The sequence below is a fragment of the Tamandua tetradactyla genome, chromosome 7 (genome assembly GCF_023851605.1).
Source record: "Tamandua tetradactyla isolate mTamTet1 chromosome 7, mTamTet1.pri, whole genome shotgun sequence".
Classification (NCBI taxonomy): domain Eukaryota; kingdom Metazoa; phylum Chordata; class Mammalia; order Pilosa; family Myrmecophagidae; genus Tamandua; species Tamandua tetradactyla.
The window spans coordinates 48944695-48970207 of NC_135333.1; the positions used below are offsets into that span (position 1 = coordinate 48944695).

General features: G+C 44.7%; 1 protein-coding gene across 12 annotated transcripts in view; it reads left to right on the forward strand.

Annotated features, from left to right (window-relative positions):
* FRMD4A (FERM domain containing 4A) overlaps nt 1-25513 on the forward strand; it is a 452880-nt gene that overhangs the window by 336880 nt on the left and 90487 nt on the right. For all 12 annotated transcript variants that reach the window (XM_077169372.1, XM_077169370.1, XM_077169369.1 and 9 more), the window contains exons 9-11: nt 5241-5306; nt 5559-5616; nt 12741-12827. In XM_077169372.1, coding sequence (XP_077025487.1) covers nt 5241-5306; nt 5559-5616; nt 12741-12827 — 211 coding nt within the window. The remainder of the gene's footprint in view (nt 1-5240; nt 5307-5558; nt 5617-12740; nt 12828-25513) is intronic.

Genomic DNA, 25513 nt, shown 5'->3' on the forward strand with positions numbered 1-25513 from the left:
TGGGGCTTCCAACACCACCCACCTGCAGGCCCGCCTGGACCGGGGCACCGCCGCGTCTCCAGGAGACTGTTGCCTGCATTTATGGAAATGATGTGCTGTGTGAGACTTCTGACCTGTTTTCTTTCTTAAAAAAAAATGCTACCATTTCCCTTGGGCAGCTTTGCCCACTTGGCGAGCCTTTGGCACGCTGCCGGAGCTTCATTTTGGAGCCCCCACCATTTAATGACAGGACGGGTGGGATGATGCGATGTGGGGGAACTGCTCGGGCTTTCTTTTCAGAAGAGAGAGACGGGTTCTTTCACATTCCCAGGGGGGTTCCTCTCCCCCGACGTAGCTGCCGCGCCACGTTATGCCACAGTTCAGCTGTGACGTTCTCAGTGACTGATGCCAAACGAAGCTGGCATTCGAACAGCTCCCAGGATGGGGTATTGGTCCTAGTGGAGTGGCACTGGCATTCCTGGGCAGGTGCTTTAAAAGCCACGCGCTGCTTCCCTGATATTCCCTTAGTGAAGCTCATTGCCACTGCCTTTATCAGAAACAAACTTGGAACAAGTCAACACCAAAAGGCTTCAGCACGTGAGTCCTGTGAGCCCTTCCGTGTGTGCTTTACGAAATGCACAGACGGCTGGTGCTCTGTCTCCACTCAACACTTCTCCAGTCAGCAAACTTGTTTTCCAGGTGTTCTAGGGGCTTCGTGAGCCTCCTTTGGCCAGGACTGGGCACATCTGGATGCAGAGTTCACTGACTGGTTTCTCTCCAGCTCAAAGATGGTTTCTTTCCCAGAGAGCCCAGCAAAGGGAGACTGAGAGCTCCTGTCAGCGAGCTGGCCTCCCTCATTTCATTGCTGCACTGTCCCATTGCCACTCTTCCTTTGGCAACATAGATGTAGATAAATAACAGCCGTACATCATTCTAACCTGATTCTGCTGACCCTGCCTGGATTCTGCACATATCTGCTTCCAGGCACCCATTCATGCCATCTGCACAGGTGAACACACCAAGGGATATGCCCATGCCCCTGTCGTGCAACCCTGCCTTCCTCACGCCCTTCTTTACACTCCCTGGGCCTGTCTTCCGTCCCCTCCCAGCTGCTCCCTTTCAGGAAATCACTGCAGAAGGACCTGCAAATGCAGGAAGGGGCTCTAGGGACCAGTGGTTCCTACACGGTGGGGAGGACCCTGTCCTAGAAGCTGTGTGGGCTGCCCAGAGTCCACTCACCTTTAGCCTAATCCCTCCCCCAATTTTCTACACCCCTGTACTCATTTTAGAGTCGCAGACTCCTCCCTTCCTCTAGCTCTGGGTTCTTCTTTTGAGGGCTCCATGATGTGCCCTGGGCCCGCATGCTGTCAGTAACACACAAACTCCGTCCTTCCTGTACAACCTTCCCCTCCTACAGATGAGCGTGTCCTCACCCGCATCCACGTCTGTCGCTGCCTTGCCAGCGTGTCCCAGGGCTTCATGTAGAGGCCTTCACACTCATGCCACTGTTGGAAGGCACCTAGAAGACAGCAGGACCGCAGGACTAAGGGAGGGATGTTTTGGGAACAGATCCTCTCTGGTGTCACAGCCCAGCTCATGTGTAAACAAGCCGGCAGTACAGACGACCAGGGCAATGCAGAGCTGAAAAAATAAATAAATAAATAAACAGAACTCGTCTCTTCATCTGGTTTCATTGAGGTTGGCTAGTATTTAATATATGATAATCATTGAAAGTGATAGCATTTAGATTAAATTTAACAGTTTAAATTGTATAATATTTATTTTGCTTTGTTAAAGCTGCTGGAATGCAGCCTACCAGATGTGGGTTGGCTTTTTCAACGGGGATTTATTAGTTTACAAATTTACAGTTCTAAGGCCATGAAAATGTTCCAATTAAGGCGCCAAGTGGAAGATACCTTCCGAGCACAGGCTGCTGGCACGCGGGGCTCTTCTGTCACAGGGAAAGGCACATGGCCTGCGTCTGCTGGTCCTTCTGCTCTGGGTTGTGGTGTCTGTGCCTCTCTCCAAATGTCTCTGCCCATTCCTCTCTTATCCTCATAAAGGACCCCAGTGAAAGGACTCAGGCCCACCCTGAATGGGCTGGTCACATCTCAGTTGAACCAAGGGTCCCACCCGCAGTAAGTCTGCCCCCCGGGAATAGATTCAAAGAACATGGCCTTTTGTGGGATACATAACAGCCCCAAACCAGCACCGTATTTAATTTTATAGTAATGAATATGTCATGTTTAATATTCGAACCTATTTGGTTTGGGTTTTTTAAAAAGCAAAGGCTGAAGGAAAGGGAGAAAAGCCAGTGAGGGTTCACATGGATGTAGATAGAGAGAGGGCTAGAGCTCAGAGGCCAAGCGGGTCATGGGTTTTAGCCTCGTTGGCAAGAAGAGCTACGACCTGTTGCGAGGGGAGGGGTCTCCCCCACACTCTCCACCCAGTGTCACGTTGCCTGGCCAGTCCTGAACGAAGGATGCAAATTCACTGTTCCTGCTGGCAATCTCTGAGGCGAGGGACAACCTCCAGGCCGAAAGAAGCTCAGGGCGTCCCAACCCTCCTGCCCCCAGCCTGGGGAAGGCTCGCAATTCAGCCAGTAAAGTGGTAGGTTTCACACATCCCCACAACCGGGTCTCAGAGTTGTGGGTGGTGACACTCCAGGTGACGTCATTACTTCTCTGCTGCCTTGATTTCTCCATCTGCCACCTGGGATTAACCATGCCAATGCACGGCGGGCACGAAAAGGCGCATCACGTGACAAGGAGGTTGTGCGAGCGGTCTGTCATGCCGAATAACCAAGCAGTCATCCCCTCTATTGACTTTCCCCAAGCTGGAAGCGGGCATGGGCCTCTCACCGTCACGATTTCCCGGCCGAGGGAAACGTCCAAGGCCAACAGTTGGAACAATGCGTCCAGGGCTACAGAAGCCGGGCCTTCCTTCACAGGCCGGGTACGCCTGAACATTCCCTTCAGTCCCGAGAACTAGCTCTCCTCGGACTGCTGGATCCTCGGAGATGGGGAATGACACCATCCACCCACCTGGACCCCATCTGCACAGACGCTTGAACCTCCACCAGCCAGCTGCAATGAGGGCTTGGCCAGCCTCGGCCCTCCATCTGTGTCCCTCTTGGAACACATTACCATGCATGTCCTCCAACCAGCTTCGTGGGATTCGGTTTATTACGGCACATGCGTTTCTGATAGGTTGCTCCCAGATCTGGGGCATTGGGAAAAACGAGGTCTGCAAAGCTTTCAGCCTCTGTTAACTCAGGGAGGGCAGGTGTGGACTGGACACAGAGTGTTACCCATAATGGGCTCATGGTGTTTACACTGGAGCAAAAGGATGGGAAAGCCGAGGAGGGAGCAGGTCATTGGGTGGCTTCCCAAGTGGTCCCAGACAGCAGGAGATCCAGGGTGAGGTGGGGGTCAGATCCCTGCAGCTGTCAGGCTCATCAGACGCTGTGCTTGAGCCATTTCCTTGGCAAACAGCTGAACAGCTGCCTGGCGGCATGTTTTCCTTTTCCTGGGGTCGCTCCTGAGCCTCGCATACGTTTGCAGCTGCAGCAATACATTGGTTTTCATCTCCCCACCTCGCCCCAGAGATCCTCTCTCCCAGAGCTCACGAGGACGTCGGCCCCCATCAATGCTGAGCTAGGGGTCCGTGACCTCACAGAATCCCAGATCCTGTGATGGAAGCAAACACGGCTGTTGATTTTGCAGGTGGGCAGGAGGAGAGCTAACAGGGGGAGAAGGCAGAGCCTCCTGCTGCTCCACACACACACATACACCCAGAGAACACACTTCTGTGGTGTACTCCAAATAGGAACGTGGGTGGATCTGCCCCTTTCTGATCAGAGGTGGCCCAGACTGCAGAAATGGCTCCGACTAGACACTTGGGAAGAGCTCTGATTATCCTACACACATGCACCAAATTACAGAATATTAAACTTAAAAGCTGTTAATTAAAAATGGACAAGCATACCATTAAACAAAAAGCTATTAATTGAAGTTGGCAAGGTAAATAAAGGAAATTTACCCTTCGGTAACTAACATACAGCTTAGCTTAAACACGCATGCACACACACACACAAAAAGAAAGCAAGGTGGGTGAAAGAAGGCTTTAGATAAATTCTGGGAGCGTCAATTACCCAAAGGCAATAAGGTGCAACCAATGAGAAGCTGAGGACATAGCCCAGAATCTCCTCCCATCACAGAGCCTCTGCAGAGGTCAGAAAGGAGCCCATGTTGCCTGTGGTGAAGAGATGTGCAGCAGAAGAGGGAAGACAGGACTCTGCAGTGGGATGGACAGACCACAGATGCCAAGGCACCTGGGCTGGATGCCCAGCAGGTGGGCTCTTCGCATGACCCTAGGTGCGTTGTGGTTTGGTGGCAGTGGAGGGAGCAGCTGTCTCCCCCACCTCACCTCTCCCAGAAGACCATACTGCTGCCAAGGTTTGGCTTGCCCTTGTCTCCCCAAGATTGAACGAACCCCCATTGTGTCAGAACTAAGATTGTGAAAGATGAAGCCATACCCATCCAATTTCTTGTGGTTGGCTGGCGGTCGTTTCCCCAGTGCTCCTCTGGGACTTTCATTGCTTAATGGTTTCTATTCTAGAACTTTCCCACCTTCCTTGGAAGCTCTCAATCCCTGACTACTAATTCAGAGTTAGTAGGAGTGGGCGCTCTGCTAAGGCCAACTCCTGCCTTCTTCTCTGTGTAGACAAGATTGTGGAGGATGATGGGGTTGGGGGAATGTGTGTGACCCATGGAGTTTAGCCTTATTACAGGTGTCCACTCTGATCTCTGCTTTGTAAGTACTGGTCACTCGGTCCTCCCTTCTGTTACCCTGTCATGTGTCCTTCTCCACAGCTAACAGACCCGTACACATGCCTTCTTCCTCTTCTCCCAGGAGGAAGTATCTTGCAAAGTATAGAACCCAAAACCTGGGCTCAAATCTTGTCTCTCTGATTTTAAGTCCTAGATAAAAAAGTCCTGCTGAAAGAAAAACTATTTTTTTTTCTTTTATTAGTAAATCTGTAGCCTGAGGGATTTCTCACAGGCTGAGATGGGACATGCCACTTACTTCAGAACAAGCCGTGAAGTAACTGGCATGCAGTAAATGGAAATGGTGATGTAAATTGGCTCCTTGGAGCTTCCCATGAGGTTGAGCAGCTCAAGAGAAGCATCTCAATTAGCAGCATGCTGGACCGTTGACCTGGGGTCTATAATAACCCAATTATTTTCTTGTAATTCCAGTGAAGACAGAGTGATTGAGCACTACAAGAAACTGAATGGCCAGACAAGGGGTCAGGCGATTGTAAAGTAAGTGGACCTTCCCCATGCTCATGGGACTGCATATGTTTATGTTAATATATCATATGTCAAGATGGTTAAATTATGGTTGGGAAGACATTTCTTTGGGAATGATGTTTCAATTTGGTTTTTAAGTAAATAACTGCTCAGAGAACTTTACCACAAAAGTTTACATGGCGATGACACCAGTTCTGCTGAATAATCACACTTGTTTGTGTGTGTGTGTGTGTGTGTGTGTGTGTGTCATCTTCCAATTCCCAGCTACATGAGCATCGTGGAGTCTCTCCCAACCTATGGAGTTCATTATTATGCAGTGAAGGTAAGAGAATCTCCTAAGAGAATGTATTTGGTGAAGGTTACCAAGCCTGCCCTGAATTTAAACAAACATAAAAAGACTTCTCATCTTTCTTCTTTTTAGTCTTACTAAAGACTTTTTTTTTTTTTTTTTTTTTTTTGGCAAAGGCAGGGAGACTTGGTCAGGAAGATTGCATGCTGGGAGTTAGGACAATTAGATTTTACCGTAAGAGTAAATAAGACTTAATAGAGTTACTCTCCAAAACTCAATTTTCCCTTTTTTGAACTGAGTATAATAAATCCTTACTTCCTTCCATTCTCAGAAGAACCCAGTAGATCAAGATTACATGTGTTTCAGTAGGAAAACTCCAACTTAAGTACAGCAAATTACAGAGAATGTAGGTTTTAAGCAGAATTGACAGTGTTTTTCTTGGTGGCCAGCTGCCATGTAGACTACTTGACAAGAGCTAGGACACATAGGAAGACAAATTGAGTATATGGTCACATCCGTCTTCTTAAATACTACAAAAGCAAATCCAGTGCAACCTTGACCTCACTCTGAATTCCTTTAATTTGTCCCAAATATCCTAGACCTATATCTCTTCTTTGAAATCAGTGATAACAATGTCCCCAAGAGCCCTTTCCTATGATAAGAAATAAAAAAATCCCTTCTTTCTTCCTTAATTCACTCCTACATGAGAAATTTAACTCTAAGTTATTGCCCAAAGTCCAGCCACAAAGAGCAGGAAACAGTTCTGAACTCAAGAAACTTTCACCAGCCATCTGAAGTTCTCTTAGTCCTCCAACAATTTCTCTCCCATGTTTAATTCCTTTATTTTAGCACACGCCATGTTTCCTTCATCTTTATGTCATACATGACAGCTTGCTTAACATTTGGCACATCATTGGCAACATGTAATTGCCAGTATCTTCTGTAAAAGACAACTCTTAATGGCAAAAAGAGCATCTCCTGTTCTATTGAATATCTCTAGAATCTAGTGTAGCACATTGTCCATACATAGTAGCTGCTTGATAAATGCTTATTGTCTTGCAGACAGAAGAACAGATAGAAAAAGAGGGGAAAATTGAGCAGGGTCTCAGGGGTTTGAATGACAGCACAAATCACACAAATACATGTGTCAAAGGTGTCCAAGAAGGAGAAGACAAGCAAAAAGGGACAGAAAGAATATTTCAAGAAATATTGCCTGAAAATTTCCCAACTCTTAGGAAGGTCATGTATATACATGTTCAAGAAGCACAACATACTCAAACAGAATAAATCCTAATAAACCCACTCTATGACACATACTAATCAGAATGTCAAATGTCAGAAATAAAAAGAGAATCCCAAAAGCAGCAAGAAAAAAAGTGATTCATCACTTACAAGGGAAATACAGTGAGGTTAAGTACCAATTTCTCATGAGAAATCATGGAGGTGAAAAGGCAGTGGTATCATGTATTTAAGATGCTAAAAGAGAAAAATTGCCAGCCAAAAATTCTTTATCAGGCAAAGTCATCCTTCAAAAATTAAAGGGTTTAAAATATTCACAGATAAACAGAAATTAAGAGAGTATATCAACATCAACAAGAGACCTGATCTACAAGAAATACTAAAGGGAGTTCTGGAGGCTGAGAGGAAAAGACAAGAGAGAGAGAGAGGCTTGAAGGAGAGTGGAGAAATGAAGACTATCAGTAAGGGTAATGTATTATTAGCTAGGGTTCTCTAGAGAAACACAATCAGCAGGAGATATCTGTGGATATAAAATTTATAAAAGCATCTCACGTAACCAAGAAATGTAAAGTCCAAGGTCTGTAAGCCAGGCCGCAAGCTGACAACTTTGATGAAGGTCCTCAACGAACTCTCAGGAGAGGCTGGCTGGACAACCATGGGAATGTAAGCAAGGTCTGTAGGGCAGGCCGCAAGCTGGCAATCCTGATGAAGGGTCTGGATGAACTCCACAGAAGAGGCTCGCTGGCTGAAGCAGGAAGAGTGACTGTCTCTTCTGGATCCTCCTTAAAGCCTTCTGGTGATTAGACTAAATGTCACTCATTGAAGAAGACACTCCCCTTAGCTGATTACAAATGCAATCAGCTGTGGATGCAGCCAACGTGATCATGATTTAAATCCATGAAATGTCTTCATAGCAATAGACAGGTCAGCACTTGCCCAACCAGACAATTGGGCACCACCATCTGGCCAAGTTGACACATGAACCTGACCATGAGAGGTAACTAAAAGGGTAAAAAGAGAAACAAAAATAAGATATGACATAAAAACCAAAGGATAAAGTGATTCAAGTAAGTACTGCCTGTATAGTAATATCATTGATTGTTAACGAATTAAACTCCCCAATCAAAAGATACAGATTGTCAGAATGGATTAAAAAACAAACAAACAAAAAAAACCCATGATCCATCTATATGTTTTCTACAAGAGACTCACCTTAAACCCAAGGACACAAATGGGTTGAAAGTAGAAGTTTGCAAAAAGATATCCCACACAAACAATAGCAAAAGAAATAGACTTTAAGTACAAAACTGTTGTAAGAGACAAAAAATGGCACTATATATTAATAAAAGAGGCACTCCACCAAGAAGAAATTACAATCATAAATATTTATACACTTAACCATAGTGCCCCAAAATACATGAGGCAACACTGGCAACAATGAAGGGAGGAATAGACTCCTCTACCCTAATAGTTGAAGAATTCAATGCACCACTCTCATCAACAAGTAGAACATCTAGATAGAGCTTCAATAAAGAAGCGGAGAACTTGAATAATATGATAAATAAACCAGACCCTAATGTATATATATAGAACATTGCACCCCAAAACAGCAGGATATACATTCTTCTCAAATGCTCATGGATCAATCTCCAGGATAGACCACATATTGGGACACAAAACAGTCTCAATAAATTTAAAATGATTGAAATTGTATGAAGCACTTTCTCTGACCATGCTTACGGGATGCAGTGAAGGCAGTGCTTAGAGAGAATATATAGCCCTGAGCATCTACATTAAAAAAGGAGAAGAAGCTAAAGGCAAAGACCTAAGTTCAAGTCTATAGGAACTAGAAAAAGAACAGCAAACTAATCCCAAAGCAAGAAGAAGGAAAGAAGTAACAAAGATTTGAGCAGAAATAAATGAAATTGAGAATTAGAAAACAATGGAGTATCAACAAAACAAAAATTTGGATCTTTGAAAAGCTCAATAAAACTGACAAACCCTTAGCTAGACTGACAAATTAAAAATGAGAGAAGATGCAAATAAATAAAATCAGAATTGTGAGGGGACATTATTATTGATCCCACTGAAATAAAAAGGATTATGAGGTCCAATGAACAACTATATGCCAACAAATTAGACAAATTAAATGAAATAGACAAATTACTAGAAACATATGAACAACCTATACTGACTCTAGAAGAAATAGAAAACCTCAACAGACCAATCACAAGTAAAGAGATTGAGATAGCCATCAAAATCCCCCCAACAAAGAAAAGCCCAGGACCAGAAGGCTTCGTACATGAATTCTAATAGTCATTCCAGGAAGAATTAATACCAATCCTGTTGCAATTCTTCCAAAAAATTGAAGAGGATAAAACACTACCTAACTCATTCTGAAGCCAACATCACCCTAACGCCAACACCAGATAAAGATACTACAAGGAAAGAAAATTACAGACCAATTTCTTTAATTGACCACAGATACAGAAATCCTCAACAATACTTGCAAATCAAATCCAACAGAACATTGAAAGAATTATACACCATGACCACTTGGATCTTTTTTTTTTAACTTTCTTTATTGTATAGTATAACATATATACAAAGCAAAGATATATTTAAAAAAAAAAAAAACAGTAGTTTTCAAAGCACTCTTCAACAAGTGGTTACAGGACAGATCCCAGAGTTTGTCATGGGCAACCATACAATTCTCTCATTTTTTTCCTTCTAGATGCTCCAGAATATAGGAGGATAGAGGGCTTAAATATTTTTTTATCCTCACAATTGACTTTTTTTCCTTCTTTTTTCTTGTGAAAAATGACATACACAAAAAAGCTATAAATTTCAAAGCACAGCACCACAATTAGTTATAGAACATATTTCAGAGTTTGACATGGATTACAATTCCACAATTTTAGGTTTTTACTTCCAGCTGTTCTAAAATACTGGAGACTAAAAGAGATATCAATTTAATGATTCAGCATTCATATTCATTTGTTAAATCTTGTCTTCTCTGTATAATTCCACCACCACCTTTGCATGATCAATTGGATTTTATCTCAGGTATGCAAAGGTGTTTTAACACAAGAAAATCAATTAAAGTAATACACCACATTAACAAATTGAAGGGGAAAAACAACACATGATCACCTCAACTAACACAGAAAAGCCATTTGACAAAATCTAGCATCCTTTCTTGAAAAAAATATTTTGAAAAATAAAAATAGAAGGAAACCTCCTCAATATGATAAAGGGCATATATGAAAAACTCACAGCTAACATCATACCCAATGGTGAAAAACTGAAAGCTTTCCCTCTAAGATCTGGACATGAATGTCCACTATTACCACTGTTATTTGACATTGTGGTAGAAGTTCTAGCTAGAGCAGATAGACAAGAAAAAGAAATAAAAGAGCATCCAAATTGGAAAGAAAGAAGACTTTTACTATTTGCAGATGGCATTGTTCTATATATATAAAGTCCAAAAAAAAATCTACAAAAAGCTACTGGAGCTAATAAATGAATTCAGTAAAGTGGCAGGATACAAGACCAATGTGCAAAAATCAGTTATGTTTCTATACACTAATAATGAGCAATCTGAGGAAGAAATTAAGAAAAGAAATTCCATTTACAGTAGCAACTAAACAAATCAAGCATCTAGGAATTAATCTAACCAAAGATGTAAACTACAAAATATTTCAATGAAATCAAGGAAGGCCTGAATAAATGAAAGAACATTCCATGCTCTTGGGTTCATAGACTACATATAGTTAAGATATCAGTTCTACCCACATTGATTTACAGATTCAACACAATCCCAGTCAAAACTCCACAGCCTACTTTGCAGAAATGGAAAAGCCAATCATCACATTGGCTTTGGAATGGTATTTGGAAGGGTAAGGGACCTCAGATAGCCAAAAGAGTCTTGAAAAAGAAGAAAGAAATGGGAGGACTCACAGTACCTGACTTTAAAGTATATTACAAACCTAGAGCGGTCCAAACAGCATGGTACCGGCATAAAGATAGATATATTGATCAATAGAGTTGAATTGAGAGTTCAGAAATAGATTCCCACATCTATGATTAATTGATTTTTGATAAAGCTGCCAAGTCTACTCAACTGGGACAGAAAAATCTCTTCAACAAATGGTACTGGGAGAACTGGATATCCATATGCAGAAGAATGAAAGAGGACCCCTACCTCAGATCTTATACAAAAATTAACTCAACATGAATCAAAGACCTAAACATAAGAGCCAGAACCAAAAAACTCCTAGAAAAGAATGTAGGCAAGCATCTTCAAGATCTTGTGTCAGGCAATGGTTTCTTAAACTTCATACCCAAAGCACAAGCAATGAAAGAATAAATAGATAAATGGGACCGTTTCAAAATTAAAATATTTTGCGCTTCAAAGGACTTTGTCAGGAAAGTGACAAGGCAGCTAATGCCATGGGAGAAAATATTTGGCAACCACATACCCAATAAGGGCTTAATATCCAGAACATAGAAAAAAATCCAACTGAACAATAAAAAGACAAACAACCCAATTGGTAAATAAGCAGAAGATTTGAACAGACGTTTTTTCCAAAGAGAAAGTACAAGTGGCTTAAAATCACATGAAAAAATGCTCAATGTCACTAACTATCAGGGAAAATCAAATCAAAACCACAATGCGATATCACTTCACACCTACTAGAATGGCCACTATTAAAAAAAGAGAAAACTACAAGTGTTGGAGAGGATGTACACTCGTTCACTACTGGTGGGAATGTAAAATGTGAAAAGTTTAGCAGTTCCTCGGGAAGCCAAGAATAGAAAGTGCCAATGATCTCGCAACCCTGTTACTAGGTATATACCCAGAAGAACTGAAAGCAGGGACACAGACATTTGCACCCCAGTGTTCATAGGGGCATTATTCACAATTGCCAAAAGATAGAAGCAACCCAAGTGCCCATCAACTAATGAATGGATAAACAAAATGTGGTCTATACATACAATGGGAAATTATTCAGCTGTAAGAAGGATGTCCTTAAGCATGCAACAACATGGATGAACCCTGAGAACATTATGCTGAGTAAAATGAGTCAGTCACAAAAGGACAAATATTGTGTGATCTCACTAATATGACCTAATTATAATAAGCAAACTCGTAGAGTTAGAATTCAGACTATTGGATACCAGAAGATAGAATGAGGATAGAGAATGGGGAGTCCCTGCTTCATTTGGGCAGAATTTTTAATTGGGTGGATTGTAACTGTTTGGAGATGGGTAGAGGTGATGATAGCACATTAATGTGAGTGTACATTAATAGCACTAATTTTATGCATGTAATTGTGGTTAAAAGAAGAAGTTTAGGATCTTGTATGTCACTAGAAGGAAAGCTAGAGGATAAAACATGGGACTGTTTTATACTGAACCCTATGGTGGATGATGACTGTGCTTAATGGTACAAATACAAGAATGTTCTTTCGTGAACTAGAATAAATGTATATCACTATTGCAAGGTGTTAACAATAGGGTGGTATATGGAAAAAATGCACCTAATGCAAACTATGGACTAGAGTTAACAGTAATATTTAAATACTCATCATTTGTTACAAAGGTACCATCCCAATGCTAAGTGTCGATAATAAAGGGGCATAAGGGGTTTGGGGTTTTCTTTCTGGCATAAAGAAATGTTCTAAAATTGACTGTGGTGATGAATACACATCTGTGATTATCCTGTGAGCCGTGGATTTGTGCACATTAGATGGATTGTATGGTATCCATCTACCTCCAAGTGGAGGATTAGGCTCTATCCACTTCAAGGAGATTGAATTTACCTTTGTCTTCATATGAGCCAGGAAGTCTCCTCCTGGTGGGCGTTGATCTTCTGCAAGGCCATATGTACCCACACTCCTCTTTCTGTGTCCTAGGACAAGCAGGGGATACCTTGGTGGCTGGGACTGAGCTACAAAGGAATCTTCCAGTATGACTACCATGATAAAGTGAAGCCGAGGAAGGTAAGCGTGGTCTCCTTTATGGGGTGAATTGCGCTCAGACCGCCGGAAGAACAGGAGCAGAAATGAATAGATGTGCTTATACCGCGCAGCCTCCAGGTCTCCGGGCTCCCCAAACCCCTGCTAATTTAAGTGTATACAAACTACTTCACAGTAATCCAATCTGAGCTCCCTGGGTAAATATTTTTCCTCGCTGTCACTAAGGAAACTGAAGCTGTTATAATTATTTAAGGTAAGGTGACTGGCTCAGCTCTTCCAAAGCAGATGGGGGAAAGTACTTTGAGGTACTGTCATGTCCCTTAATTTGCCAGGAGCTGACTACATTGGGGAAATGCGGTGACACCTTTCAGAATCCTGCAGCCAACCTGAGTTCTCCCAAGCGTTTTGGGATGGGAGGTAGGGGGAGAATGAAAGAGATGATAGGTCAAAAAGAGATGAAAAATTAAAAAGAGTGAGAGGAGTCCATGCAAATCTGGCAACTATTTTGTGGCACATCAGAAGCGATCAGAAATCTAGGAAAATATGGCCATTTTCCAAAGAGAAAGGGCTCTACAAAGTCATTGTAAACAGAAACCACAGTGTTTTCAGCATTTGGGTTTTCTCTGTTTTCATTTACACACATTTTTCAGACCAGAACAAATTGAAAATTATAATGGAAAAATATCTCTAAGGCTTGTGCTGTCATTCAGATTCTCTGGCAGAGAATAACAGGGAGATGGTATACAGTTCAAACCCTGAGTACATATTAAGTCTATCAAAACCACACTCGCTTGAAGAGAGAGAAAGCAATATTGGTCCATTATGTCATTCCAGATTGCTTTCCAAGCTCCGTTATCCATAAAGAGGCTTGAAACCCACACAGCATATCTGAGCTTATCTTAGGTATCCGGTTAACATCTACCCTTAGCTAGCTTCCTTATTAAATTGGTAGGGAAAAAAATGCCTCTGTGTTGGGAAGGATCTTCACTCAATTGATGAGTAATTCAGTTAATTCCAAGAAAAGATTCTGAGCCAATGATGGATGAATTATTCATTGGCAACAGTTCAGCAGGGATCTGGCTCTTGGGGAAGGGAGGGGCTGACTGTTCTGTAGCTATCTCCAAAACCTTCCCAGTTTCCATGTATAAGCTGCAGGAGATAACTTGGGCCCTGTCTGCTTATTTTTCCCCCTCTGTTTTTCTTGGTCACAGGGGCTATACTTCTATCTCACTGCATCTTTCTTCCTGCTTGCTCTGTGCCTGTTTTAGTTTCCTAGACTGCTTAAGCAAATACTGTGAAATGGTTTGGCTTTAAAAGTGGGAATTTATTAGCTTACAGTTTTGAGGCTTGGAAAATGGCCAAACCAAGACATCATTAAGGTAATGTTTTCTCCCCCAAAGACTGACCTCTGGGGTTGGCTACCAGTGATCCTTGGTCCTCAGCTTGTCACATGGCAAGGCATATGACGCTGTCTCCTTTCTCTTCTGGAGTCCCTTGATTTCAGCTTCTGGATGCTTTCTCTCTCTCTTTCTGAATTGTCTGTGTCTGAATTTCATTCTCTTATAAAGGACTCCAGTAATAGAATTAAGACTCAGCCTGATCCAGATGGGTCACACCTTGACTTAAGTATCCTCATCAGAAGGACTGATTTACAATGGGTTCACATTCACAAGAATGGGTTCAGTTTAAGAACATGCTTTTCGGGGTTCATTCAACTTCGAACCACCACAAGTGCCTTTTACCCACGTGGCCTTTTTCATTTTCCATGCTTTTTCTTCTTCCATACTTTTTCTTCTCAGTCTTCTCTTCACTCATCCCTTTCCTCTTTGCACATCAATTCCCCTTCTCTTTTCAACCTGCCCCAGTGTCTTTTCTGCTGCAACAGATCCTTAATAAAATCCTGGTTACGATGGATTTGAGTCTTTTTTGTCACATTGAAAGGACTATCCAAGGCCAACATGGATGATTGCGATCTAGAGCAGAGTTTCTTAAAATCCAGCAGTTGAAATCTCTGCTCACACTAAGCTTTTAAAGACATACTAACGAGTATTCATACTTGCTCACTTTAATTTATTATTATGTTGACGCTTTCTTTATTTCTGCTCTTTATTTCAACTCTAAGTGAGGTACTAATGAAGATTGAAGAGGTAATGACATAGCACTTAATGTATACAAATGGAGGTATATAATCTATGATTGCAAGGCTCTAAAATTGGCTTCAAGATAAGGAAAAGTAAGGAGCCAAAAGTATGACTATTTAGTCTTGAATTAAAAAATTGTACTGAAACTTGAAGAACTTATCCAGGTGGTTAAATTAAAAATGTGAAAAGTCAGTATCTTTATATGGAGCATTGGCTGTAGCTCAACTGAGTTGTTACTTAAAATAACATGTTTCTTGTTTAAAATAATTCTGAGGTTTAATTGGTTTCTCAAGCCTATTCCTAGTTTAGTGACAACCAAGTTAACAAAGTTACTATTAAGCCATCCAGTCATTCATTCATTCATTCATTCAGAAAACATTTATTGATACCTGTCATCAATAAATGATGAAGTCTGCACAAGAGTCAGTGATAGATTAAAGGAAGGAGTCATTGACTGTGTTTAAGAAAGAGATAAACATCTCCCCAGGGAAAGCAGAGTATGAGCTGGCTCTCAAAGGGTGAACAGAAGTTTTCAGATGAACAAGTAGGTAGGGAGGCAGCCTGGACTCAGAGAGCATAGTGTGCCTGGCTGCACAGTGATGGGGGCAGGGGTTGGAGTAGCCTGTAGGATGGGGAAGCATTTCCTACTGGTCTGGGACACAGGGCTGGAGAGGAAGCCGAAGGGGCCCACAGCAGCCAGCTCAGTCAATGCCATATATTAGATTGTCATGGTTACAGAAGCAGCATTTGGCAGCTGTGTGCAGAACAGGTTGGAGGAACATGGAACAAGACTTACAAAAGAAGAAACAAGATATTTAGAAGGTAGATGTTATCAAGAGGAGGACAGCAGTAAGAGAAGAGCATAGGATCAGAGTGACTCCCCAGGCTTTTTTATCAACCAAAGGATGGACATAAGACAAGAGAGGGTCTAGGAGTGTTCTATTTGCTAGCTGCCAGAATGCAATATACCAGAAACGGAATGACTTTTAAAGGCCGAGAAAATGTCCCAATTAAAACAAGTCTATAGAAATGTCCAATCTAAGGCATCCATCCAGGGAAAAATACCTCGGTTCAAGAAGGCCAATGAAGTTCAGGGTTTCTCTCTCAAGTGAGAAGGCACATGGTGAACACAGTCAGGGCTTCTCTCTCGGCCAGAAGGGGACATGGCGAACATGGCATCATCTGGTAACTTTCTCTCCTGGCTTCTGGTTTCATGAAGCTCCCCAGGAGCTGTTTTCCTTCTTCATCTCCAAAGGTCGCTGGCTGATGGACTCTCTGCTTTGTGGTGCTGCAGCATTCTCTGCTTTCTATGAATCTCCCATTCTCCAAAATGTTTCCTCTTTTATGGGACTCCAGTAAACCAATCAAGACCCACCCAAATGGGTGAAGACATGTCGTCACCTAATCCAGCTTAACAACCACTCTTGACTAAATCACATCATCCAGGGAGATGATCTGATTACAGTTTCAAGCATACAGTATTGAATAGGGATTATTCTACCTTTCAATGGGAAATGGGATTTTGATTAAAACATGGCTTTTCTAGAGGGCATACTTCCTTTCAAACCAGCACAGAAGAGTAACAGATTAGCTCCATTTAGGACATGCAGAGTTTTAGATTTGATGGGACATCAAGTAGGCAGTAGGATATCCAGGCAGAGCTCAAGAGTACCAAGAATTCCCCAAATAATGACTGATCCATAGAGATTGAAGGGAGAGAGAAAGGGGGAAATGATTGGCACACTAGAAAACTCACCAGTAGTTGTGAATAAAAGATTTCATTTTCCCATCATGAGAGTTACCATGAGACATGGAAGCAGATCCAGATCTTTAAGAAATGAATGCAAATTTAATATAGCATTAAGAGGAGGCCTTGGAGAGGCCTGAGAGGGCAAGTGTTGCCTGAGTTCCATCAGCTTTGGGCATATCCACCTCTGCTGAACATGGGACGGGACTTGAAGGCAAAACCAAAGACCCACCTCGAACCATGGCTAAGGAATCCTATAGCAGAAAGACCTAGGCAGATACCTATTTCTTCTTCCCACACTCAACATCATCACCAGTGTTTTAAAAAGCTGCATTTGTGGGTGGGCCACAGTGGCTCAGCAGGCAAGAATGCTCGCCTGCTATGCTAGAGGACCCGGGTTCGATTCCTGCCCATGTAAAAAAAAAAAAAAGCTGCATTTGTCATGGTTCCTGCACACATGAGTCTCAGAATTCTAAGACACAGGCCATGGTTCCAGAGTTCTGATTTCTGCATCAGTTGGACATCCAGACATGCTGACATTGAAGTGTTGAACAATGGAGCTTTCTGGTCTGCTCTTAACCTCAGAGCTTATCCAGCCCTACCAGTCCCCATCTTGACCCAGCCACCTGCAGATTCCCAAAACCATACCAGTGGTCCTGATGTGCAGCCCATGCTGAGGCCCCCACCCACAGCCATCTCTGCTTCCTTCCCAAAGTCAGGACTGGGCAGGGAGAGCATCTGCACACTGGAGCAAGGTCCATGCAGGTTTCTTTCCAGGTGGCATACCTGCCTTGGCCCTGGGGCCACCTGGAGCCCCCAGCAGTGCCCTAGAGACAGGGAGTGGCACTGCTATTCTGTGCACCTGGAGATTCTTCTGCAGCTCCCTCCCTGGCACGCCGGCCCAGTGTGCGCACTTGATTGCACAGCGCAGCAGTGAGACAGCCCACATTTAAGTTCAGGCAGCAGCAGTGGAGGGCCGCCAGCGAATCATCGGCACAGCACAGCAGGCCGGGCAGCAGCTCAGAGAGTCCCCTCAAATGTTTCCATGTGACCCACCAAAAACAGAAGCAGGACTGTGGAGAGGGTAGCTGGTGGCTGTCCAGAAATAGGCTGCCCAGTAGCTTGCTCTAAATTCCCTGGCTGCCCTTCTTGTTTCAGAGCCTGTCCTCAGTAGCTGAATCCTCACTCAAGTAGCCTTGTGGGGAGAGGGAGTGAAGTGTGGGCTACCCTGGAGGTGGAGTACAGCACAGTGCTGGGTGTTAGCTGCATCTCGATTGTGCCATGCTCCACCCCCCACCCCCCACCCCCAGCCACCATCTGCTACTGGGACCTTCTAAATGAACAGGTTCCCACCTTGCTGGAGCCCAGACCTCAGGTGGGCTGCTGGTGGGCCTTGCCCTCAAGAACCTTGGGGCCCATGTGTTGGGGACATTCGGCGGGCTGCATGCTGACTTTCATGTGTGTCCAGAAACTCAGGGCCAACTTCAATAGTATTTAGGAACCACGTGCTCAAAAAAATCCCCCCAAAAGTCCTAACACAGCAGCAAATACAGTCCACAAAAAAATTTCAAAACTACAGTATGTGAAGAAAAACAAAAAATAATTTAAAAATCTATAATATATACCTGTACCCCAGAATGCCGGCCCTTGCTTACATGTCCCAGTTCCTATAAAATGATCAGGAAGAACTCCAGATGCTGTCTGAGAATGCTTTATGAGCTATTAAATGCCTTCTCATCTACTCGCAGTAAATCTTTCCATTTCTCTCCTTCACCCCAAGGATGTTTTCCCTGCAGCTCCTTGCTTGCCTCCCCAATTCTGTGCTCTTGTTCATAGTAGAATATGTCACTTTGAAAGCTCCCTTTGCATCCTCTCAGGTCTCCTCTCTTCCTCCTTATGGTTCTGGTTTGATGGTTTCCATGCAGACTTGTGAACAGATCCCTGGAGAAGGGAGCTGATGGCATCTTCATGGCTAAGTCTCCTGGTTTAGCAACGGGCAGGGCAGTAGGAGGAGGGCCCCGGCGGTGAAAGTCTTGCAGCTGCATAGTCTCTTTCACCCTATCTTAGCCTCATTACCAGAGTCCATTTAGCATGTGCATGCATGTACACAGGTAGAAATGGGACACCGCTCATTAAGAACAACATCTCAATGTGTATTTAAATCCAGTAGACAGACCTAGGCCACCAAGAAGGGAGCAGTTGGCAGCATCAAGTAGCCTTCAGCACAGTGTACCTCCAGCAGGCCCTCCCTCTGGCTTCAGGCAGTTGCGCTGTGCCAAGCAAGAATTCCTCCTTTCTTCCCTGCGAACATCTGGGTGGGAATTAAATGACCTATATGGGAACATTGTTTCTTGCTGTCACATGGGGCGGAGATTAAAAAGGCGGCACCCAGTCTGTTTCCACAGGGCTTTTCTCTTCAAGAGAAGGAGGATGTGCAGTCCTTCTATCAAAGCCCAAGAAAGGATGACAGCTCTCATCTCTGGGACATTCTGACTCTCACCACAGGTGTCAGGGGACCTGGCTGTCCCACACTGACGCATCAGCTTGCACCAAGACAAGGCTGAACGGTCCCCTGTCCTTCTACCGTACTCTCAAAGCCCATGGACAGACCCGCCCTCTAATCATTCAAAGCCATTATAAATTAAAATGGAAACTATTTCCAGTGGGGTTTAGAGAGTTAGATTCAAGATGTGCCTGCAGGCTAGAAGCATCAGAGAGCAAACAGTGACAAGTGCGTAGCTCAAAAGACCTCCTAGAAGGAAGGTTCCATGTCTGTAAATCACCATTTATAGATCAGCCCTGGCACCAGCTTGAATTTCCTGAACCCCCGCCCACCCCAACACCCCATCCCTGCCCTCATTCCATCCTCATTGTAGACGCCGCCGACCACACTTACTTATTTATTAGATGTGCAGTTAGGGCAGCTTTTATATACACTTAGATGTGCAATTAGGAGAATGCTGTGGTCCCCTCTGAGGCATTAGAAGGAGCCAGGGTAAGTGGCCCGCCCCATCCCTGAGCAGCGGAAGTGGCTTCCGAAGATTTTTTGAGAGTCTCTGGAAGCAGCCTCGTTAGGGTTGGGAATTGATGGGTTGCAGTTGCCTCCCCAGATTAGTAAAGGCTTTTGAACCGGGTGAGCTGATGAGACAGGAAGAGAAACTGATATTTCCAGGAAACATTCTATTAGCCGTGAATGGGCCTGGCAGTGGTGTCGCCTGCTAAATTATGCAGATTGATAAATATCTGTTAAGCACTCTGTGGATGGATTTTTCGGCTGCTATGCGGAGCCACTTGAATCATCTTCTGGTGCTGAGCCCCTCGGCCCTGGGTCCATGCCTGCCGGAGGCCGTCCTCTGCCTTCCCTTGGGAATCACGCCTTGAGCAGTCCAGGGAGAAAAACTCCACTTGGCATGTTTGGCATTCCTCGCATTTCGCAGCTCTGCTCCTTCAAGGTGTCTGATCAAAGGGCCTTCTCTTGTCGCCCCTTATCGGCCCTTCAATCTCACTGGGCAGAGTGTACCTGAAGGACCCGGAACCCCGGGGATGGGTCATCGCGGGGAAGGAGCAGCCTCAAGGCTGGGGTGGCAGGGTCTGCCCAGGGACAACAGCGGGGCGGCAGGGTCTGCCATTTAAAAATAACTCCCAAAGACAATAAAGAAAGATAAGGGGACAAAAAGTAAAGAAAAATACATAAATAAAATACATAAATAAATAGCTCCCAAGAAAGAGGAGCAAAAGGAAGCATGCTTTTAGAAAATTGGAATCCAATCCTCAAAAGGCTGATTACCACCATTTGGAAAAGACATCCCAAACGCCCCTGCGGGAGAACTGCAATCCCCTGGAAACGCAGTAAATGTCTCCATATGAGCATTACAAGGGAAGACTCCCTTGCAGTCTCTGATCTGAGTGTGCTCCAGACGCGACACAGAGCAGAGGTGGTGGCATGATACCAGGAGCTGGCATTCCGCCACGGCCGCATTGAGCATACGGCCCTGTCGCTCAGCCTCGCCAACCACCCTCTCTCCTTCTCAGAAACTTGAAAGTGTCCCGCCATGGAGGTTGTTGTAGAAATCGGATAAACTGCTTTAGAAGAAAAAAAAAAAAACTATAAACCCTAAGAAAATGTAAGGCATTACTAATTACAGATAACGCTTTTGAAAGCAACTTGGACTTTCCTAGATTTTTTAATTCACTGTATCACTTAGAGTTATGGGTGAGGGCGTGAGGCTCTTCCTGCCTGAGATTTCCTTCACTTGTTCAATAGTTATTGGTTGAGGGCCTATGGCAGGCCCTGTTCTCAGCCATGCAGATACCATAGTAAACAAAAGAGAAAGCCCCTGCCCTCCCAGAGCTTCCATTCTAATGGGGAAGATGGTCAAACAATAACATAAAACAAGTTAACGTATAACATTTAGTGTCAGAGGGTAGTTAGTCCTACGAAGACCCCTGAACTTGAGGGAGGAGCATTGGGAGGTGTGGTGGACGGTCAGGAGTGATCCCCCAAGGAGCTGACATCGAGGAGGAGTATCCCTTGGAGAGAGCTGCACGTTGGTCAGGAATGGATCAGTACACAAGAAGGTAACTGGGAAGGATGTAGTTTCCTCGCTGCCACAACAGATACCACACCATGGGTTGGCTTAACAACAAGAATTTATTGGCTTGCGGTTTCGGAGGCTGGAAGGATGGCTTCCTCCAGCAGTCAGTAGCATTCTAGCCGGCCAGCAATCTTTGGATTCCTTGGCTTCCCCATCATATGGGACGCCCTCTCCCTTCTCTTCCACATTCCTGCTAACTTCTGCTCCTGGCTCCTTCCCATGGTTTTCTCTCAATAAGCCTCCAGTGATAGGATGAAGACTCATCCTGATCCAGTTGGCCATCCCTTAACTAAAAAGAGCATCTCCATAAGGTCCCCTTTACAACGGGTACAGGAATGGAAGTAAGAAGATATCTTTTCCCTGGGGTGTAGAACGCAATCTGCCACAAACAGCAGTGGAGGAAATGAAGGAAGCAGGACAGGGCAGAGAGAGAAGCTGTGTCAACAACACAGCATCCCCAACCAGGGGGCAAGTGCCCAAGAGGGAACTGACCCACAGAGCTGTCACCATTGAGGGTGAGGGGCCGAGCCTTATACACCAGCTTAGCCAGTCACTGTCTGCAGGTGGCCTCCAGGGAGGGTTCGTGACCTTGGGCAAGGTGACTCTCTTCAGCTGAGGGCTGAAAGAAGGACCTGGTGTGTTTTACATAGTGGGACTCAAAGTGTGGATCCTGGGCCAGCAATATCCACATCACCTGGGAACTTGTCAGAAATGTAGATGCTGGGCCCTCACCTGAGACCACCAGAATTAGACTCTCTGGGACTGTGATGCAGCTGTCTGTATTTTCAAGGATGCTGAAGAGGTCTGGATACATACTGTAAAGTTTGAGAACTGCTGCTCTAAAAGGCTATTAGAATGGAACTTCCTATATGATTCTACTTTGTTGTTTTTGTGGTTTAGTCAGAATTAAAATCAAATTTTTTCCCAGAGCCATTATACCTTTTTAAAAAAAGAATCCTTTTGTGAGCGAGTGACCCCATACCTGCTCAAACACCCAGAGCAAAACTCAACCAGACCAGAATCTTACTGCCATTGACTCTTATTTCCAATAGGCTCAAAGAAGTGAGAACTGAATTACCTTCTCTGCACCTCTCTTTATAGATGGCAGTTCTCCAATTTAGCCAAAACCTAAACCAGATATGATTAGATGACCAAAAAGAGTTTGTGTCCCCTAGTTGACATGCCTGCATCTTTTGTGGCACATGGCCTCCCAGGCTTGTTTTCATCAGTATTTGCTGTCTTCCCTAGCCCTGAGCAGGCATATGCATCAGCTTTAAAACCAGTCCCATCCATAGCTCCATGGATTGTCGAACACAACGCTGGGTATTTATAACATACAAATAAACACCAGCCACACAGCACAGCAGCCCTTTGGGACTGACAACTTCCGAGTAGCTCCACAGAAAGGGGTTACCCTGATTCAGAGAGCCCTGTTGACCTTGGTTGCAGTTTGAAGAAGCAAATCAACACCAAAGATTATCTTTGGGTCCCAGACCACTACAGATCATCATCCAGTGGGCCCCACTCCAAATGGAGCCATGAACCAAACTGGTGGGAATTTCTGAGCAGATTCGGGTTTTTTGGAATGAAAGCCAATGCCTTTGCTCATATAACGAGAACACTGAGTGTGTAGGACTCAAGACAGCTCTGTTCTCTCACTTCGTCCTTCTCAATGAACTCATTGGTGCACTGGCTCTTCCTTTGACCCCAGATAAAAACGCCAAGTAGGCCCAGGCCTCTGTCAGGTAATACCAAGCCACATGGTCACCTGAAATTGCCCAGTGACCTTTCACAAAGAAACGGTAATGCCAAGTCTTTTCTAATAATTGGAGCGCCAAAGGTGATTTAAAGTTAGATCTTCTCCCCTCTCCCAACTGGGCTACTCATTCTCTGGATCTGGTGGGTTTAAAACTGTGTTTTCTCCTGCAGAGACTCTCTGTCCCCATTGCTGGCTCTCATGGCCCAGGTAAATGCATCTTCCCTCCGCCTAGCTGGTCACTCTCTCCATCCAAAGGCTCTAAGACACTGCTAATGTATCTGGATCCCCATCTTCAAGGTCTCCTTCCAGCAGTTCTTTTGGACTGAGTCTAGGTTCTCTTCTATGGGACCCCATCCTATAGGAACTCATGGGCATCCTTGGCCCCAGGAAACTCTAGGCAGTCCAACCTGCCCAGACACAGGTACGCCTTGCTCCCCCTTATTCTGAACATTCATATACATGGAATCCTGCAATATGTGGCCTTTTGTGTCTGCCTTCTTTGCTGTTTGTTGTTTGGACACAGCCATGTTGTGGCATGTTTCAGTGCGCCATTCCCTTTTCATGGCTAAATAATATTCCTTGGATCTTTAATGTTTACTTCAACCTTTTTTGCCCATTAACTATATAGCATTCATGTGCACAGACACACAAGGGCACACATGCTCACACACATGCATGCTGACAAATGCACACCTGTGAACATGCCTGTGCACACACGGAGTCTTGGGTCTTTGCACTTCCTCTGTCCCCTCAGCTGGCTGTGTGGGCTTTGCCCATGGTCCTGGTCTGATATTAACGCAAATGTCCTTCTCAGAAGGCCTTCCTACACCACCTTATTTACAGTAGCAATCCCTGCCCTTTGCTCCCTTCCTCTCTGTATTTGGTCCTGTGACCTCCATCCTCTGACTTATGCTTCTGGGTGGTTTTCTTACTTCCTTACCCACCTCTTCCTTCTTGAGAATGTGCTCACCCCTCGGGGAGAGATCCGTGTGTGTGCCCTTCACTCCTGTATGTGCGAGCCTAGAAGAGCACCAGGCCTTGGACAGGTATTCGGCAAACAGTTGGTGAACGAAGGAAAGTGGTCAAAGCAGGATGTGTCCTAGCTGGCTGTGGCCTGCGGCTACTTCAGAAGCCAGCTCTGCAAGTGTGTGTGTTGCGGCTTCATAGCTGTGAGTGAGATTGCATAACCCATTTAAAGAACACTCCAACCAAGAGCAAGAGATCTGCAGGGGAGGGGGAGGGAGCAGAGCAGCAGTGCAGCTTTTTATAACTTCGATTTGTTTAGAGAGGGAAAACAAAAAGCACACAGAGTGGCTCCTACCTCAACACTCCCTTGATTTTATTTTTTGTCTGTTGAACTAAAAGGAAGGGAAGAGCTAACAGCAATTAGCCATCCAGAGCAAATCGCTGGAGTCCCTCAGGCTCCTTTTCCTTCTTAGAAGCAGGAAATGTCAGTTTGGGAAATTCTGCTCGTTGAATCCCAGTAACTTTCTCTTTGTCTTCAGAGCAGAAACAGCTTGATTCTGCTGAGCCAGGCGGTATTTAGGGAGCTTTGAGATTTTTTTTGTTTTTTCATGAGCATGATTCAAAGGGGAATCTTGGGCTGAATTGGCTTTCTTCCTGAAATTACAAACGTGTTTCACATGAAACCCTCCCGCAGCCAGGCTGATGCACCCAGCTCTTGCACTCAGCAGCCCGGGGCCCAGATGCAGACCTGCAGAGGGAGCGCCAGGACTCTCACAAAGAGCCGCAGCCTGGAGGAAGCCCTTTAGATGCAGACCTGCAGAGGGAGCGCCAGGACTCTCACAAAGAGCCGCAGCCTGGAGGAAGCCCTTTCCAGGCAAAATGGGTTGTTACAGGATGAGTGTTCCCGGTTCAGAATCTCCTCCAGCATCCTGCCCACGTGGGCTTCCCCTGACTGCGCCCTCCCTGTCGCCATGCCTTGTGCAATCTAGGGCTTTACTTTGAACAAAATGTCCAAGCTCAAACATGGAAGTTCCTCACCGCAAGGGAGATACCTGCATCTTGAGGACTCGAACACCAGCGCCCACCATTTATCGTAGGTGTGCCTTTGATAAGATGATGTAACCTCTCTGAACCCCAGTTGCCGTAACACCGCTTTGAGCTTCTTGTTCATTCATTCAGTCAACAAACCAGTACTGAGTGCTGAATAAGCCCTAATTTCCAGGAAAATGCCTTCAAGTCACTCATAATCTGGTGAGGAAGAGATCTGAGTAAAAAAAAAGATGACGGCCACACAGGGTAATGATGGCTTTGGCAGAGGTACGTACAGGACACACTGGAGAACTAGCCCAAGACGGGGGCTGGGAGGTTTGGTGGGTCAGGGGCACCCCTGGTGGAAAGGAAGTGGTTCAGAGAAGTTTCATCCTCAGCTCCCACCCTCACTTTCACTGTCTCCCACCCTGTACCCTCCCCCAAGAAAAACACAGCCCCCCAAATTGATGCCC